This window comes from Somniosus microcephalus, chromosome 9, assembly GCF_052327205.1.
Source record: "Somniosus microcephalus isolate GS21.2 chromosome 9, FLI_Smic_1.0, whole genome shotgun sequence".
NCBI classification, from domain to species: Eukaryota; Metazoa; Chordata; class Chondrichthyes; order Squaliformes; family Somniosidae; genus Somniosus; species Somniosus microcephalus.
Genome location: NC_140995.1, coordinates 57055828 through 57074189, shown reverse-complemented (window position 1 = coordinate 57074189; position 18362 = coordinate 57055828). Strand labels below are relative to the sequence as shown.

General features: G+C 48.9%; 1 protein-coding gene across 16 annotated transcripts in view; it reads right to left on the bottom strand.

Annotated features, from left to right (window-relative positions):
- The window catches only part of rims1a (regulating synaptic membrane exocytosis 1a), a 1194810-nt gene that overhangs the window by 602153 nt on the left and 574295 nt on the right, over positions 1 to 18362 (bottom strand). For all 16 annotated transcript variants that reach the window (XM_085996611.1, XM_085996612.1, XM_085996615.1 and 13 more), the window contains one exon: positions 11619 to 11947. In XM_085996611.1, the coding sequence (XP_085852737.1) occupies positions 11619 to 11947 (329 nt within the window). The remainder of the gene's footprint in view (positions 1 to 11618; positions 11948 to 18362) is intronic.

Below are 18362 nucleotides of genomic sequence, written 5' to 3'. Positions count from 1 at the left end.
CGGCGGCGGTAACCATTAGCACCCCATCGCCGTGCGCAGCGCCCAGCTCGTGCCTCGGCCGCGATCTTAGGTAGCGCCCTCTGACTTACCGCCAGACGCTATGTCCGACGGGGTCAGGGGGGCCTACCTGCGGCGGGGACGGCACTAATTAAAGGCGAGATGCCGGGCAGCCATTTTTGTTGCTGGCCGCCTGCCAGCACCTGTCCCCGGCCTCCTGAGCAGCCCCCCCGTGGATTACCGGCTGCGCTCTGTGAGCCCGGCACTTCTCTTGAGTGCCGGGCTCTTTTGCTGGGCCCCAGGTCGTGCTGCACAAAGCCCCTCCCCTTTAAGAAGGGGAGGAAAGCCTGCAGTACTGCAGCGCTCTTGGGGTGCTAGCGATGAATTTCGGCCGCAGTGGTGCTAATTTTTCGGGGCGCTTAAAGTTGCGCCCCGGCGAAGTTAGCGCTCCAAAGGGGGCGGGACTCAATTTTTCCCCCTTTGTGTTTTCCTCATAACTTACTTTCCCACCTAACTTTGTATCGTCAGCAAACTTGGATAGTTTACACTCAATCCCCTCATCTAAAGCATTGATATAGATTGTAAATAGCTGAGGTCCCAACACTGATCCTTGTGGTACCCCACTAGTTACAGCCTGTAACCCGAAAATGACCCGTTTATTCCTACTCTCTGTTTTCTGTCCGTTAACCAATCCTCAATCCATGTCAAAATATTACCCCCAATCCCATGAGCCCTAATTTTATGTAATAATCTCTTGTAATAACTCTTAGGATTTGTTACTAAATTAGAGGGGAGCTGAAATTGATTCTGAATCAACTGAGATACAGATCAGCCATGATACAGATCAGCCATGATCTAATGGAACAGGCTCAAGGGGCTGAATGGCCTATACCTGTTCCTATGGATCCCAGAGCTGGACATTTGGACAATGCTCACCAGGATTTGTACTTAATGAAGCCCACAGTACCCCCTCCCACCGGCACCCAAGACTCCACTTACCTTGCCAGAGACCGATTCCTTGGGTCCCCAGCAGCAAGGGCTTCAGATGGGAGTCTGAGTGGAGAAATTAAAATGAGATCCAGTAATTAAAATCATCCGGGCCTCATGTTGCAGGGGCTGGCCAGATTGCAACTGGTATCAGCCCCTGCATACCACACTTGCATCCTAGTTTAAAATTGGGGCTCTAGCCATTGGAGTAGGATCATCCCTAGGAGAGAATTTCTATTGATTAGCTCAGGTCTCCTGTCATTAGACCATTTAGCAGTGCTATTGTGACTGCTGTGCAATTATCGGCAGTGTGTGGGGTCATGTGGGAAACACTACTTTAATTTTAAAATGTTTAGTCCATAAGAATATAAAGCAGTTCAATGAAAATCATCATGACCAATGCTATCTGATGGGCTGAACCATGCAGATCCAGTTGTGCAAATATGTTTCCTTTAATTGAGGAATCTAGGGGGGAGAAATTGGGTAAGTAGCGCCACTTGTTAGCGCCTAAAGAGGCAGTCAGTGGCTGTAGCGCCACTGGCTGCGCCTCCCGCGATATTGAGTTGGGGCGATAATGGTGGCGTTAGTCTTTTGCGCTGCGCTGCCACCGATGACGTCATCGGTGTGCGCAGCGCCCCGTTCGCGATATTTGGTAGCGAACGCTGCAGTTGCGCCGTTCGCTACCGGCGCCCGGTTCACGGGGCCTTACTGTGCCGGCAGCGGCGCAAGTTAAGGTGGAGGTGCGGGGTGGCCGCCTTTTTCGGCAGCCGCCTGCCAGCACCTCCGTCCCCGGCCTCCTAACCACCCCCCCGCAGCATTGCCAGCTGTTTCCCGAGAGCCCGCCACTTCTCCTTGGTGCCAGGCTCATTTGCCGGCACTCGCGATCAGGGCTCGCGCTGTTGCAGGCACCTCCCCCTTAACAGTGGGAGGAAGGCCTGCAGTACCGCAGCGTGCCAGCCTTTTATTTCCAGATTTTTTTTTTATACTGAACTCAAATTCGCAAACTGCCATGGTGGGATTTGAACTCACGTTCTCTGGATTATTAGTCCAGGCCTCTGGAGTACTAGTGCAGTAACATAACCACTACACTACCATAAACTAGGAAGTAGTGCTTGGGTGATGCCAAATTCAGGTTTTATAAGCCTATAGATTATAGGAGGAAGAGAAGGCTAAAGGAGGCAAGCAGTCCAACAGTTTGAAGGTTTGGGGAAAGCATCAATTGGAGTAGAACCAATGGCCCCGATATTTGCGAGAAGCAGGGAGGGAGCAGGGGCTCCTGTCAGCAGTCAGGAAACCAGAACTACAGGGGAGGCAGAGGTCCTGTGAGGTTAGCAGCAGGGCCTCATTAGTATTTTTTTACTCCGTATCCTGCCTGGCAGTGGCCAGATTTAGAAGCTGTCCGGCAGCCAGGCAGAAAAACCTTCTGTACAAGAGGAAAGGAGGGAGAGATCGTTGGTGGGGGGGGGGGGCAGCGGGAAGTCCGGATGGCGGGGGACAAGGGGGCGGAACCAGATGGCGGGAAGGGGAAAGGACTGGATTGCGGGGGTGAGGGGGACTGGTTGGCGGGTTGTTGGAGAACTGATCGTGTGGTGGGGGGGCAGGAGAACTGATAGTGTGGTGGGGGCAGGAGAACTGATGGTGTGGTGGGGGGTAGGAGAACTGATCGTGTGGGGGGGGGTAGGAGAACTGATCGTGTGGTGGGGGGTTAGGAGAACTGATCGTGTGGGGGGGGGGAGAACTGATCGTGTGGTGGGGGGGCAGGAGAACTGATCATGTGTGGGGGGGCAGGAGAACTGATCGTGTGGGGGGGCAGGAGAACTGATGGTGTGGTGGGGGGGTAGGAGAACTGATCGTGTGGGGGGGGGCAGGAGAACTGATCGTGTGGGGGGGGCAGGAGAACTGATCGTGTGGTGGGGGGGCAGGAGAACTGATCGTGTGGTGGGGGGGGAGAACTGATCGTGTGGGGGGGCAGGAGAAATGATCGTGTGGTGGGGGGGTAGGAGAACTAATCGTGTGGTGGGGGGGTAGGAGAACTGATCGTGTGGGGTGGGGGCAGGAGAACTGATCATGTGGGGGGACAGGAGAACTGATGGTGTGGTGGGGGGGTAGGAGAACTGATCGTGTGGGGGGGCAGAAGAACTGATCGTGTGGTGGGGGGGGAGAACTGATCGTGTGGTGGGGGGGGAGAACTGATCGTGTGGGGGGGGCAGGAGAACTGATCGTGTGGTGGGGGGGCAGGAGAACTGATCGTGTGGTGGGGGGGCAGGAGAACTGATCGTGTGGTGGGGGGGGGAGAACTGATCGTGTGGGGGGGGGCAGGAGAACTGATCGTGTGTGGGGGGGGCAGGAGAACTGATCGTGTGGTCCGGGGGCCGGAGAACTGATCGTGTGGTGGGGGGGGGGGTAGGAGAACTGATCGTGTGGGGGGGCAGGAGAACTGATCGTGTGGGGTGGGGGCAGGAGAACTGATCGTGTGGTGGGGGGGTAGGAGGACTGATCGTGTGGGGGGGGGGGGGAGAACTGATCGTGTGGGGGGGCAGGAGAAATGATCCTGTGGTGGGGGCAGGAGAACTGATCGTGTGGTGGGGGGGCAGGAGAACTGATCGTGTGGGAGGGGCAGGAGAACTGATCGTGTGGTGGGGGGGCAGGAGAACTGATCATGTGGGGGGGCAGGAGAACTGATCGTGTGGTGGGGGGGAGAACTGATCGTGTGGTGGGGGGGCAGGAGAACTGATCGTGTGGTGGGTGGTAGGAGAACTGATCGTGTGGGGGGGGGCAGGAAAACTGATCGTGTGTGGGGGGGGCGCAGGAGAACTGATCGTGTGGTGGGGGGGCAGGAGAACTGATCGTGTGTGGGGGGGCAGGAGAACTGATCGTGTGGTGGGGGGGCAGGAGAACTGATCGTGTGGTGGGGGGGCAGGAGAACTGATCGTGTGTGGGGGGGCAGGAGAACTGATCATGTGTGGTGGGGGCAGGAGAACTGATCGTGTGGTGGGGGGGTGAACTGATCGTGTGGTGGGGGGGCAGGAGAACTGATCGTGTGGTGGGGGGGGAGAACTGATCGTGTGGTGGGGGGGCAGGAGAACTGATCGTGTGGTGGGGGGGCAGGAGAACTGATCGTGTGGTGGGGGGGAGAACTGATCGTGTGGTGGGGGGGCAGGAGAACTGATCGTGTGGTGGGGGTAGGAGAACTGATCGTGTGGGGGGCAGGAGAACTGATCGTGTGTGGGGGGGGCGCAGGAGAACTGATCGTGTGGTGGGGGGGGAGAACTGATTGTGTGGTGGGGGGCAGGAGAACTGATCGTGTGGTGGGGGGGGCAGGAGAACTGATCGTGTGGGGGGGCAGGAGAACTGATCGTGTGGTGGGGGGGCAGGAGAACTGATCGTGTGGTGGGGGGGCAGGAGAACTGATCGTGTGTGGGGGGGCAGGAGAACTGATCATGTGTGGTGGGGGCAGGAGAACTGATCGTGTGGTGGGGGGGGAGAACTGATCGTGTGGTGGGGGGGCAGGAGAACTGATCGTGTGGTGGGGGTAGGAGAACTGATCGTGTGGGGGGCAGGAGAACTGATCGTGTGGTGGGGGCAGGAGAACTGATCGTGTGTGGGGGGGGGCAGGAGAACTGATCGTGTGGTGGGGGGAGAACTGATCGTGGGGGGGGGGCAGGAGAACTGATCGTGTGTGGGGGGGGGCGCAGGAGAACTGATCGTGTGGTGGGGGGGGCAGGAGAACTGATCGTGTGGTGGGGGGGCAGGAGAACTGATCGTGTGGTGGGGGGGCAGGAGAACTGATCGTGTGGTGGGGGGGCAGGAGAACTGATCGTGTGTGGGGGGGCAGGAGAACTGATCATGTGGTGGGGGGGGGGCAGGAGAACTGATCGTGTGGTGGGGGGGGCAGGAGAACTGATCGTGTGGTGGGGGGCGGGAGAACTGATCATGTGGTGGGGGGGGCAGGATAACTGATCGTGTGGTGGGGGGCAGAAACCAAATGGCAGGGGGGCGGGGGATAGGTTAGCCCGGATCGCAGGCAGGGGAGGGTGAGGGGGAAGAGACCGGATTGTGGGTGGGGGGGGCGGAGAAACCTGATCACACGGAGGAAGAGACAGAATGGCGGGGTTAGGAGAGGGGAGGGGACCGGAGATATCTCTATATCTCTCTGCTCCTCTACCTCTCTCTCCTTTAAGACAGATGAAGGAATAGAGAACCATATATCCAAGTTTGCTGACGACACCAAGTTAGGTTGCACAGTAAATAGTGTAGATGGGAGCAGGAAGTTGCAAAGAGACATTGATAGATTAAGTGAGTGGGTAAAACTGTGGCAGATGGAGTTCAATGTGGGAAAGTGAGGGGTCATCCCGTTTGGACCGAAGAAAGATAGATCAGAGTATTTTCTGAATGGCGAGAAGTTATGTTAAAGCTGTACAGAGCTTTGACTAGACCCCATTTAGAGTATTGAATTCAGTTCTGGGCACCACACCTCAGGAAGGCAATATTGGCTTTGGAGGGGGTGCAGCGCAGATTCACCAGAATGATACCAGGGATAAAAGTGTTAATTTATGAGGACAGTTTGCATAGACTAGGTTTGTATTCCCATGAATATAGAAGATTAAGGGGATGATCGAATGGAGCTGTTTAAGATGATTAAAGGATTTGATAAGGTAGATAGAGAGAAACATTTTTCGCTGCTGCGGGAGTCCAGAACAAGGGGGAATAACCTTAAAATTAGAGCCAGGGTGTTCAGGGGTGACGTCAGGTAGCACTTCTTTACACAAAGGGATTGGAAATCTGGAACTCTCTCCCCCAAAAAGCTGTTGAGGTTAGGTGAACTGAAAATGATAAAACTGAGATTGATAGATTTTTGTTAGGCAAGAGTTACAGAACCAAGGCAGGTAGACGGAGTTAAGATACAGATCAGCCATGAGCTAACTGAATGGCAGAAAAGGCACAAGGGGCTGAATAGCCTACCCCAGTTCCGATGTTCCTATACTCTTCCTATGTTCCTATCTATTTGACCAAGCTTTTGGTCATCTGTCCTAATATCTCTTTTTGTGGCTCAGTGTCAAATTTTGTCTGATAACGTTCCTGTGAAGTGCCTTGGGACATTTTACTACATTCAAGGCGCTATATAAATGCAAGTAGTTGTTGTTACAGGTTAAGATGAGTCTTGATTTCAACAAAGGCTGAAAGGAGAATGAAACTCAAAAGAAAGATGGGGAAGTTCAGAGGAGCAATGACAATCATATCGACAAAACAGAGGACAAGAACGTTTTTAACAGAGAAAGACCAGAGAGAGAGAATGTTGACTGTAAGGTTATAGAAGCCTTCCAGAGAACTGGAAAACCATCCAACACATTTGCAATGGATGTGTTTTATTAACCAAATGAAAACCAGATTTTTAAAATTTAAATCTCAGAAAAAGAATAATATGTATAAGAAGCTGCAAAAAAATGGACTCAACGTGAAAAACAAGAGCATTTTGAATTGACAGACAAGACACAGACTATAGGCAAAAACTCACAATACTCAAATATTCAGTCAACTTTTATGTAATCATTCTGTTATAAATCCATGATGATGAGATTTATCCTCGGGATTAATGGGGACCTTCCAACTGCTTCACTGACATGCAATATCAAACAGTACACAGGTTTAACTCTTGTCATGCAACTCTGATACCTATTTATTATTTAAATCTTTCATTAGTATTAGCATTGAATTTTAGCATTTATCCACTGAAATTATAAATCACTCCTGCTCCTCTGGCACTTTATCCTCCTTTGAGCATCTCACCTTGTTCCACCCCTCTCACCTCTCATTTAAAATCCTCGTTTTCTACCGCACACCAAAGTACCATAAAAATGTTCTCACCGATATCTATACTGCTTTCCTCCCTCAGCCTCTGCACCAAGCGACTTCTCATCCATCTCAATTCATCATGCTCTCTCTCCTCTGAGTTCACTGCCCTCCTATCATCTCTTAATCCCTCCCTCCATGTAAACTCCCCAACCCATATTTCCGGCCACCCCCTTGACCTGGCCATCTCACGTGGCCTCGTTTGTCCGTACTGGATGAGCAGAAATTTCCTCCAACTAAATATTGGGAAGACCGAAGCCATTGTCTTCAGTCCCCGCCACAAACTCCATTCCCGAGCCACCGAATCCATCCCTCTCCCTGGCAACTGTCTGAGGCTGAACCAGACTAATCGCGACCTTGGTGTCATATCTGACCCCAAGATGAGCTTCCGACCACATATCTGCGCCATCACTAAGACTGCCTATTTCCACCTCCGGAACATCGCCCGTCTCCACCCTTGCCTCAGCTCATCTGTTGCTGAAACCCTCATCGATGCCTTTGTTACCTCTAGACTTGACTATTCCAACGCTTCCCTGGCTGGCCTCCCACATTCTACCCTCCGTAAACTTGAGGTCACTGACCTACATTGGCTCCCTGTTAAGCAACGCCTCGATTTAAAAATTCTCATCCTTGTTTTCAAATCCGACCATAGCCTCGCCCCTCCCTATCTCTGTAATCTCCTACAGCCCCACAACCCTCCGAGATATCTGCGCTCCTCTGATTCTGTCCTCTTGAGCATCCCCGATTTCAGTCGCTCCACCATTGGTGGCCGTGCCTTCAGCTGCCAAGGCCCCAAGCTCTGGAATCTCTCCCTGAACCTCTCCGCCTCTCTTTCCTCCTTTAAGATGCTCCTTACAACCTACCTCTTTGACCAAGCTTTTAGTCATCTGCTCCAATATCTCCGTATGTGGCTCCGTGTCATATTTTGTTCGCTAACGCTCCTGTGAAGCACCTTGGGACGTTTTACTACATTAAAGGTGCTATATAGATACAAGTTGATGTTGTTGTTGAAATTTTAAATCACCTATTTAGTTTTTCTCCCCTCAATCTTCTCTTCTACTCCCCTAAAGTTGGGGTGCTAGTGCGCAGATCTGAGAGTTTTGGCAGCTCTCAGTTACCCCATTCAAACAGCCATTGTTCATGTCTGTGCATAGACAATGAGGATTGGTAAGTTATTTGATCAGGCCAAGTTTCATCCCATCCTTATCTGATGTCCACACATGCCACCGTTCAGCAGATGTCACTGGGTAGTGATGAGAAATGAGATCCCTGGCTGACTGAAGTCTCCACTCTAACCTGGGAAGCGCCCTTACTGACACGCATGTTGCGGTTAGATAATTCAGTCCACATCAGGAATCAAACCGAGACCTACCAGATCTGTTTCGCTCAGTAAGACCCAAGACCACTGGCCTGGACTCCCTTACACCCCAACTCACATTCTTGCCCACAATTCCCAGCCAGGACTGGCAAGCGTGCACCTAAGATGTGATCCTAGTGGTGCAGGCATTCACCCAGATTATGTGCTTCCCCCGAACCTGCCAAGGTGCATGCTTCCAGCTCTTATGGAGGAATAGGTGGCCAGTGCATTTGCAGGGCCACGGTGTCCAACTGCAAAATACAATGAGGACACCCACATCTTAAACAATGAGGGAGACTTTCAACTGCTGGCCAGTGGCCACCCGTTCTCGCTTGGAAAACAGGCAATCAATGGTTGAAGGTCTGGTGCACCCAGCTGCCCGTCTGAATCAACTTTCAGGCAGGCCTTTAACTGGGCGTCCAGCATTCTGGCCCAAAACTGATGAGAGGCTGTTTAAATGTGTAAATCAAGATCCTATGCCTATTGTAGGAACCTGGTTACAACTTTAAAAGGGAAGTGGGCAGATGTCACTCCCATTTCTCCAGAAATTGAGAGGACTGCTGGAGATCTTTCTGAATAGGTATCTTTTTTGTGTTTTTTTTTTACAATTCCTGTGGGGCATGGAAGAGCAGGAATGCTCCTCCAGGCCCTAAAAAAATCTGCAGACTTTCCCACTCATCCCTAAAAGGCCTTACCTGCCAGCCAACTGCGTGGAGTAGCCAGACGATTTTTCCGTAGTAGGAAACTGGTGAGCTACAACGACGGAGCACCTATCACGACTGTTGTGTAGGGCGGATGCCACAGGCACATCGTCGATATGACACCCATTCGGTGCCCAACTCTAAATTCCCCCAATTTCTTTACCCCAGTGTTTTGACTTCTTGTTCCCCATTCCCTTTCATTTCACCATTTTTTTCGTCACCGTGCTCCTATTCTCCTTGTCTCCTTATTTAAGGAAGGACATACATGCCTTAGAGGCGGTACAATAAAGGTTCACTCGATTGATCCCTGGGATGAGAGGGTTGTCCTATGAGGAGAGATTGAGTAGACTGGGCCTATACTCTCTGGAGTTTAGATGAATGAGAAGTGATCTCATTGACACATGCAAGATTCTGAAGGGGATTGACAGGATAGATGCTGAGAGGTTGTTTCCCCTGGTTGGAGAGTCTTGAACTAGGGGTCATCGTCTCAGGAAAAGGGGCCGGCCTTTTAAGACTGAGATGAGGAAGAATTTCTTCACTCAGAGGGTTGTGAATCTTTGAAATTCTCTGCCCCAAAGTGCTGTGGATGCTCAGTCGTTGAGTATAGATTTTTGGACTCCAGAAGAATTAAGGGATATGGGGATCGGGCAGGAAAGTGGAGTTGAGGTCGAAGATCAGCCATGATCTTATTGAATGGTGGAGCAGGCTCGAGGGGCCGTAATGCCTACTCTTGCTCCTAATTCTTATGTTCTTATGTTCTCTGGAACACGGTCCCTAAATCCTTGCACCTTACCTCTACCCCATCTGCTTTCAAAAGTCTTCTCTAAACTTTTTCTTCTCCCTCTTTATGGCCCCATCCCTAAGTCCTCTCGTCCTTCTACTATCGACAAGCTTTTAAATTCCAAGGGGGAAAAATTGAGTCGTGCCCCCTTTGGGGTGCTAACTTCGCCGGGGCGCTACTTTTAGCACCCCGAAAAAATTAGCACCCCCACGGCCGAAATTGAATGGTAGCATCCCAAGAGGGAAACGGGGCACTACTAGAAGCGCCCCACGTCCCTCTTGGGGCGCTGCGAGGGAATATCGCGGCGCTACATGCCGCGGTACTGCATGCCTTCCTCCCCTTCTTAAAGGGAAGGGGCCTGGCGCAGTGCGTCCCTGTGCCCAGCTGGGCCACCAGGGATCGGAAGTGCCGGCAAACGAGCCTGGCACTCAAGAGGAGTGCCGGGCTCACGGAGAGCAGCCAGCAGCCCGCAGGGGGTCTTCATGGGGGCCGGGGACGGCAACGGGGGCAGGTGCTGGCAGGCGGCCAGCAACAAAAATGGCCACCTGCCACCTCCCCTTTAACTAGCGCCGCCCCGGCCGCAGTTAGGCCCCCCTGACCCCGTCGGACATAGCGTCCCGCGGTAAGTCGGGGGGGCGCCACCGAAGATCGCGGCGTGGCGCTGTGCACGGCGATGATGTCATTGCAGCACCGCGGGATGCTAACGGTTACCGCCGCCGCTGCTAACCTTCTGCTGAATTTCGCGGGAGGCGCTGGCAGCACCGCGCCCGGGCGCTAGTTGCTTTGCGCCCCGCGGTGCAAAGCAACTGAATTTTTCGCCCCAAGCTTTTGTCACTTCAATCTCTATCCGACTCTTTTGAGCCTTGTTGGTGTCCTGCAGTATGAACTTTGTCCCTTTTTCTAGTTTTCTTAATTGAAAAAAATAGCTGAACTTCATAATCTATTATAAATCAATTCAGATTCCAATGCATAACTTGTAAAGCTACACCAGGAAATGACATGGCTAACATTATTTGCAACTTAATGCCCATTGTTTTTGGGTAGAATACACATGAAATCCTGCAAGAAGTGAATTCAGCAAACAAAACCTGAGCATGAGTGTTCCATGAACCTAGACCATACTTTAAAAATACTGTGGGCTTGATAAAAGGCCCAAGTCAATAAAACTACAACTGATTGAACACTGGTGTTTTTCGCACACAGTACAGTTCTCCTTGATGTACTTAAAGTACTCTGAACATTGTCTGCCGGATGCATTGAATCAAAATGAATGCCAGAATGCAGGAACAGCTATTTTTCTACAATTGTGTTTTTATGATCATATGCAAAGTATTTAAAAAACAGCTGAAAAGTAGTGCTAATATTCTTCACATTATCAGTTGTGCCAGTATTACCCACTTTCTTGTGTTTACATTGCATCCTATTAAGTTGTGTTTAATGATCAATTGGTGGTCTTGTATTAATGTTAGGGCTGAGGTATAAAATCTCAGGGCTAAAAATGATCTGTAAGGTTTATATTCAGTCACTTATCTACTGACAAGAACTGTTTATATCATAGTTACTACAGTATATGGAATACGTACAATCAAGTACTATAACCTAGTCATAAAGAATATCATTTATCTTTGAACCCCCTCTCTTCTTTGCTGCTATAACTATTATTTCCATGATCTCATGTCATTATCTAGCAAGAGAGGCCCTCTTGCCAAGTGATCTAAAATCTCATGGCAAATCTTGTCAACCATCATGCAAGGGAAACTTGATGCCAGTGAAGGGACGAATAAAAGTTAAGAAAGTGGAAGTTAAACATATTTTAAGGACTAACGACTTGACGGATAGAAACATCAAGTTATGAAACACCTCCCCAACTGCAACTTACTGTATTACAGTGACTTGCTGCTGATCCAGGATAAAAAGAAGTGAGTTTTAGCGCTACTCAGATTACCTGTCTCTAGGGGGTTCGCTCCTAGATCTTGCTGAAGTCTGTTTCTGTTCAAAACCCATTTCTTGCCAAGCAAGTTCAGACACCCGAGTCTTGTCGGGCGGTGTAGCCTCTTGCGTTGTTACTGCCGTACTTAAAGGAGTCTGGGATCGTGAACGCTCTTGTAGTCTTGCTTTCTTTTCCCTTGGTGCGTCTGAACTACCACCTGTAGCTGTGTCGCTCAGGGCTCCATCCTGATTAGGAGGCTGTGGTGTTCCACTTCCAAAGAACCACACTCCTGATTTTGTAAGAATTTCCTGCTGTTTACGACATAAATTGCATACCCACATTACCTAGTCAAAGACAAGAAAAGTCATTAATTGGCAAGGCCTCAGATTCTTCTGTTCAAACTCTTCAATGTCTGCTTGGTTATCTTTATACATAACAATATTTCAACTCTGAATTTACATGGTAGATTCAATTGTAAGGTTCAAGTAGGTTTTTAGTTATCTATAAATGCAGGGATGTGGGGCTAAGCACGACTGTTCTTTCAAAGAGCCAGCACAGGCATGACGGGCCGATGGGCCTCCTTCTGGGCTGTAAGTTTCTATGAATCTAATATGATGATGATCTGTGTGCATCCTTACTTTAATGTCACTATCAATACCTTTTTAAAACAAGTTACAAAAGATTGTGGTGATTAATTTAATCCTCATTTTGTTCATATTCTGTTGATTTGTTTCTTTAAAGTTTCTGTTTAAGATAGTAGGAACTGATGATGTCATTAGAATAATTGGCTGAGAGGAGTTACTGGTCCAATGTGAAGTGTACAAATGAACACAGAGCGAATAGAGACCCGAAGATCCTCGGTGTCATTTCTGGTCCGCACTGTGTGAGCTGGTCTCAGCACCCTGACAAACAGAGTCTAACTGCTATCCAATGAGACCTGCCACAAAGTGCACCCATGTGGATATCACAAGAACAGGATCATCTTCAGCTACACAGTTAAACAGCTTGCCAACACTCACTGCTCGTGCTCACACATGAAGGATTGGCACTTGGGCGAGGCACCAGAGGGCTGCAAACACACATGGAACCGTTCCTCAGCAAGAGGAAGTGCTTCAGAAGAGGCAGAAAAGTGTCAAAAAAAACCACATCAACCTTAGGCCTACAGGTTAATAACTTAGGGACCTATACTCAGTTGGAAGGAGTGGGGAATATGGCCCTTCTACCCATAAAAATAAAGTAAGGTCTCTCCCTTAACTGACGATGATGTGGATGTTGGTTTAAATATTTCACCTGTCCTAAAACTGAAGATAATCAGCACAAGTCAATGGCCATGAAGTAAAATATGGTCTGGAATTACTAAAGCAAAAGGAAGTCAGTAACACCTCTCCAGTTGCATAATGTGACATGGCTGGATGGTTCCACTAAGGTTAGAATCAAGTTGGCAAGTCACTTATCTACTTCACTCTGTAGGAACTGTTTATATCACAGTTGCTACCGTGTAATATATTGCTTCCCCAGCACAAATCTAAACTGGAGGCAGTTCACAATTAGTGCCAAGCCAACCATGATTTAAATAAACCTCCCAAGTCCTGTGACAGTAAATTGGAAACATTCAGTAAGATTAAACCACTCATCTGAAATTTCACTCTGTCGCAACCAACACCATTTCTTCTCTCTTACAGTGTCATACAAAACAACTTCCGAGTAAAACATCCCAAGGCGCTTCACAGGAGTGTTAGAAAACAAAATTTGACACTGAGACACATAAGGAGATATTAGGTCAAAGAAGTAGGTTTTAAGGAGCGTCTTGAAGCAGGAAACAGAGGTGGAGGGACGGAGAGGTTTAGGGTGGGAAATCCAGAGCTTAGGGCCTAGGCAGCTGAAGGCACAGACATCAATGGCGGAGCGATTAAAATCAGGGATGCGCAAGAGGAGGAGCGCAACGATCTTGGAGGGTTGTACAGCCAGAAGAGATTACAGAGACAGGGAAGGGTGAGGCCATGGAAGGATTTGAAAACAAGGATGAGAATTTTAAAATCGAGGCGTTGGTGGTCCGGGAGCCAGTGTAGATCAATGAAAACAGGGCTGATGGGTGAACGGGACTTGGTGCGAGTTAGCAATCGGGCAGCAGAGTTTTGGATGAGCTCAAGATTGTGTAGGGTGGAAGATGGGAAGTCAACCAGGAAAGCAATGGAATAGTCAAGTCTCGAGGTAACAATGGCATGGATGAGATTTTCAGCAGCAGATGAGCTGAGGCAGGGGCGGAGTCGGGCGATGTTACAGAGGTGAAAGTAGGTGGTCTTAGTGATGGAATGGATATGTGGTCGGAAGCTCATTTCATTGTCAAATACAACCTCAAGGTCGCGAAGAGTCTGGTTCAGCCTCAGACAGTTGCCAGGGAGAGGGATGGAATCGGTGGCTAGGGAATGGAGTTTGTGGCGGGGACCAAAGACAATAGCTTCAGTATCGGACAAGCAGTATGACAAATCAGAGACAGTAGAAGGGACGAGAGAGGTGGTGGGGAGGTAGAGCTGAGTGTTGTCAGCGTACATGTGGTACCTGACATTGTGTTTTCGGATGATGTCGCTGAAGGGCAGCATGCAGATGAGAAATAAGAGGGGGCCAAGGATAGATCCTTGGGGGACTCCCAGAGGTAACTGTGTGGGAGCGGCAAGAGAAGCCATTGCAGGTGATTCTCTGGCTACGACTGGATAGATAAGAATGGAACCGGGCGAGGGTAGTCCTACCCAGCTGGACAACAGAGGAGGCATTGGAGGAGGATGGTGTGGTCAACCGTGTCAAAGGCTAGAGACAGGTCAAGAAGGACCTGTTCTGTTCATGTTCAGTAACTTCTCCCAACCAGTTACTCTCCTGACACTATCAGTATTTAATGTTGGAAGATACCAAGAAAAGGGAGGAACAGGGATATTAAAGTTAGGGAGTAATTTTTAAAAGGATGATTCTTTGTAACAGTTAAATGGGTGCACCATCACCGCAAGGACTGCAGCAGTTCAAGAAGGCAGGCCATCATCACCTTTGCCAGCAATACCCAAATCCCGAAAACAAATTTAAAATATGAGTGTTGGTGATACTTGTTATTTAAAATGTTGCTGGGTTACATAAAATAGCATTTATTGTTCCAAAATGTAGCTGACTTGAGGTTAGATCAATACAAAGTTGTATTAAAGTAAACATGGCAAAAGTATGATGCTCTGGGTAAAATCTGTTACAATGATGATTCCTCTCCACACTCATTCAGCTCGACCCACACTATCCTCAGACAGTAAGAGTAGAAGGGTGTCTCACCCATGGACTACGTCAGTGTTGCTCTTCGGTGAACCCACCTTGAAAGAACCTCGTGTACTCCAGAAAATTCCTAAATTAATGGGCCAGTAATTCCGGTCCCAACGCGTGAGTACGGACGGTGTACTCACGCGTGGGCCCGTTGGAAGTGCCGGATTCCAGCATGCACAGCGCATGCGCGGGAAACCGGCATTTCCTCTCCATCGAACTAAGGGGTTAAGAGGTCCAACGCGTTGAACTTCCTTCGTTTAGACAGGTTTGCGCGTGTGCAAGGGACTGAACTTTTTGGAAATGAAAAAAGGAGGCGTAAGCAGTGGATTCTTGAAGGTAAGTGGTCTAATATTTAAAATTATTACATTTTTTCCACAGCTTCATTGTTTTTAAGGACTTTACAGTAAGGTAAGTTTAATTTTAGACCCGAATTCGTAAAAAAAAAAAAATTTTCAAAAATTTTATTAATTGTTTTAAATAGTTTTTTTAAAGTTATTTATAGTTTATTTAATTATTGGGATGTTTTTTAAAATTTTAATTAAAGTTAAACTAGTGTTTTGGGCGCCCGTACTTTTCATGAGTTTGACAGTCTTTACTATCAAACTCATGAATTAGTTTCCCCTCCCCTGATTGGCTGCAGAGTGCTCACCTGATCCCAGCCGGCACATCGCACTAACTACGCTGCTGGATCAGGTAAGCACATCGCGCCGACATCGGAACCGGGCCAGGAACAGGAAATGCAAGCAGGCCCGGGCTTCAGATGTCGGCGCGCAGGGCGAGTGCAGAGGCTTGCACCCGCGGCAAGCACCCAATCCTAATTTCTGGCCCATTGACTGTACTTCAGTGCAGAGCACATACAATATGAGCAAGCTTCAGTCCCACTCAGCATTTAATCTCTTATATCTAATTAATCCAGCAACTCCACCTTGCATCACAACCAATGTTCCTTCTAAGTTGTGTCAGCTGTGACTCAGTTGGTAGCACTCTTGCCTCTGAGTCAGAAGTTTGTTGGTTCAAGTCCCACTCCAGAGACTTGAACACAAAATCTAGGCTGACACTCCCAGTACAGTACTGAGGGAGTGCTGCACTGTCAGAGGTGCCATCTTTCAGATGAGGCGTTAAACTGAGGCCCCGTCTGCTTTCTCAGGTGGACGTAAAAGATCCCATGGCACTATTTTGAAGAGGAGCAGGGGAGTTATCCCTAGTATCCTGGCCAATATTTATCCTTTGATCAACATCATTAAAAACAGATTATTTGGTCGTTATCACATTGCTGTTTGTGGGACCTTGCTGAGCGCAAATTGGCTGCCGCGTTTCCCACATTACAACAGTGACTATACCTCAAAAAGTACTTCATTGGCTGTAAAGCGCTTTGGGACATCCTGAGGTTGTGAAAGGCGCTATCTATATAAATGCAAGTCTTTTTTTTTTTAAAGTGGGACGCAGTTACGCAGAAATCTTGCGCAGGCCATTCAAGCTCTCAAACACCGTGCATCTGCAGCCGTGTAAACAATTTAAAGGTGCCACGTTGGAAAAACTGGTCTTGCACAACATTTTAGAGGGAATAGTGATCACAACCTCTTATTCTGTAACGCCAGTCTCATTACATCTGGCCTATAGAATCATAGAATAGTACAGCACAGAAGGAAGCCATTCAGCTCTTACAAAGAGCAATCCAGTTAGTCCCACTCTCCCGCTTTCCCCATATCCCTGCAAATTTTTCTCCTTCAAGTATTTATCCAATTCCCTTGTGAAGGCTATTATTGAATCTGTATCCACCACCCTATCAGGCAGTGCATTCCAAATCCTAAACACTTGGGGGAAAAATTTGGTTGGTTTGCGCCTCCCGTTAGCGCCTTAAGAGGGCGCTAATGGGACGCAAAGCGACGAGTACCCAGTCGCGGCGATGTTTGCACCGCCCCCGAAACTGACCAGACATCTTGCGGCGGCGCTTAACACTACCGCCACGATCTCCTGCGCCCGCAGATCGTGACGTCAGTCGAGCGTGCAATGCCCCGGACCGGCTATTGAGTGGCGCCCCCTGCCTTACCATCTGCCGCTAGCAACGAGAGGTTGAGGGGAGTGTTTTGCAGTCGGGAAGGGACTGGGGGAGCGCTATTTAAAGGCGACCGCTTCCTGCCTTTTTTTGTCAGCGGCATTTTTGCACCACGCATTGAGTGAGAGAGAGAGACTTCTGGAGATATTCAACGCTGTGTTGAGGAGTTTTGGGTACTGAGCAGCACTTTGCAGGTTCATTTTGATTTGATCTTCCTTGCATCGATTTAGAAGAGACTGTGGGGGCTGCACTCTGAGCTCTTTCCCTGGGCCTCTCCATTGTTCTTTCCAGCAGATTTGATGTACAGGTCTCTCCAGGCCGAGATTCAAGGCTGCAATGAGCAGGGTGTGGATGGAGAGCAAGATCGACCCTCCCCTTTAAGAACTGGCCGGCGTCATTGTGTCTGTGTTCCATTGCTGACTGACATCACGAGTTTCGCCAGCGCTCTGAGGTAGCGCCTCGCTCCTTAGCGTTAGCGCCTTAAGAGAGGTGTGCAGTGCCTGATTTAGCGCTCCAATCACCTCCAGGGGCGATAGAAGCCAAGTTTGCAATCAGAGGCGATAATTAGCGTCAGGTGGTAAACGTTGCGCCCGGCCAAAATCTGCGCCCCAAACGGGGCGATACCGAATTTCTCCCCCTTGTTGTGTAAAAAAGTTTTTCCTCACGTCACCTCTGGTTCTTTTGCCAATCACCTCTCGTTATCGACCCTTCAGCCATTGGAAACAGTTTCTCCTTTTTTAATCTATCTAAACCCTTCATTATTTTAAACCCCTCTATCACATCTCCTGTTAGCCTTCTCTGCTCCAAGGACAACAACACCAGCTTCTCCCATCTAACCACGTAACTGTAATCTCTCATTCCTGGAACCATTCTAGTAAATCTCTTCCGTACCCCCTCCAAAGTCTTCACGTCCTTCCTAAAGTGTGGTGCCCAGAATTGGACACAATACTCCAGCTGAGGCCGAACTGGTGTTTTATAAAGGTTTAGTATAACTTCCTGGCTTTGTATCCTATGCCTCTAGTTATAAAGCCCAGGATCCCACATGCTTTATTAACTGCTTTGTTAACCTGTCCTGCCACCTTCAAAGATTTGTGCACAAGCATCCCATGAACATTATACTGCAGTAATGTAGATTTTAAATGTTACATGTTTATTAAAAAATTATTAACCCTCTCATAGACGGAAGCCTATATTTAGATTTGAACAAAACATAAAAATGAAGGATCACTGACCTAGAATTTCTCTTTGCGCTGTTTACTTTCTTTATGGGGCCAGATTTTGCTGTAGCAGGGCATCCAACTGCGTCTGCCATTAGTTAGCCTTGTCCCTGCACCCTTCAGCTCAAAAGAATATTGCCCACTAAGTTGCTGAAAGTGCGAGCTGATAACGACACAGTGAGGGAAACAAGG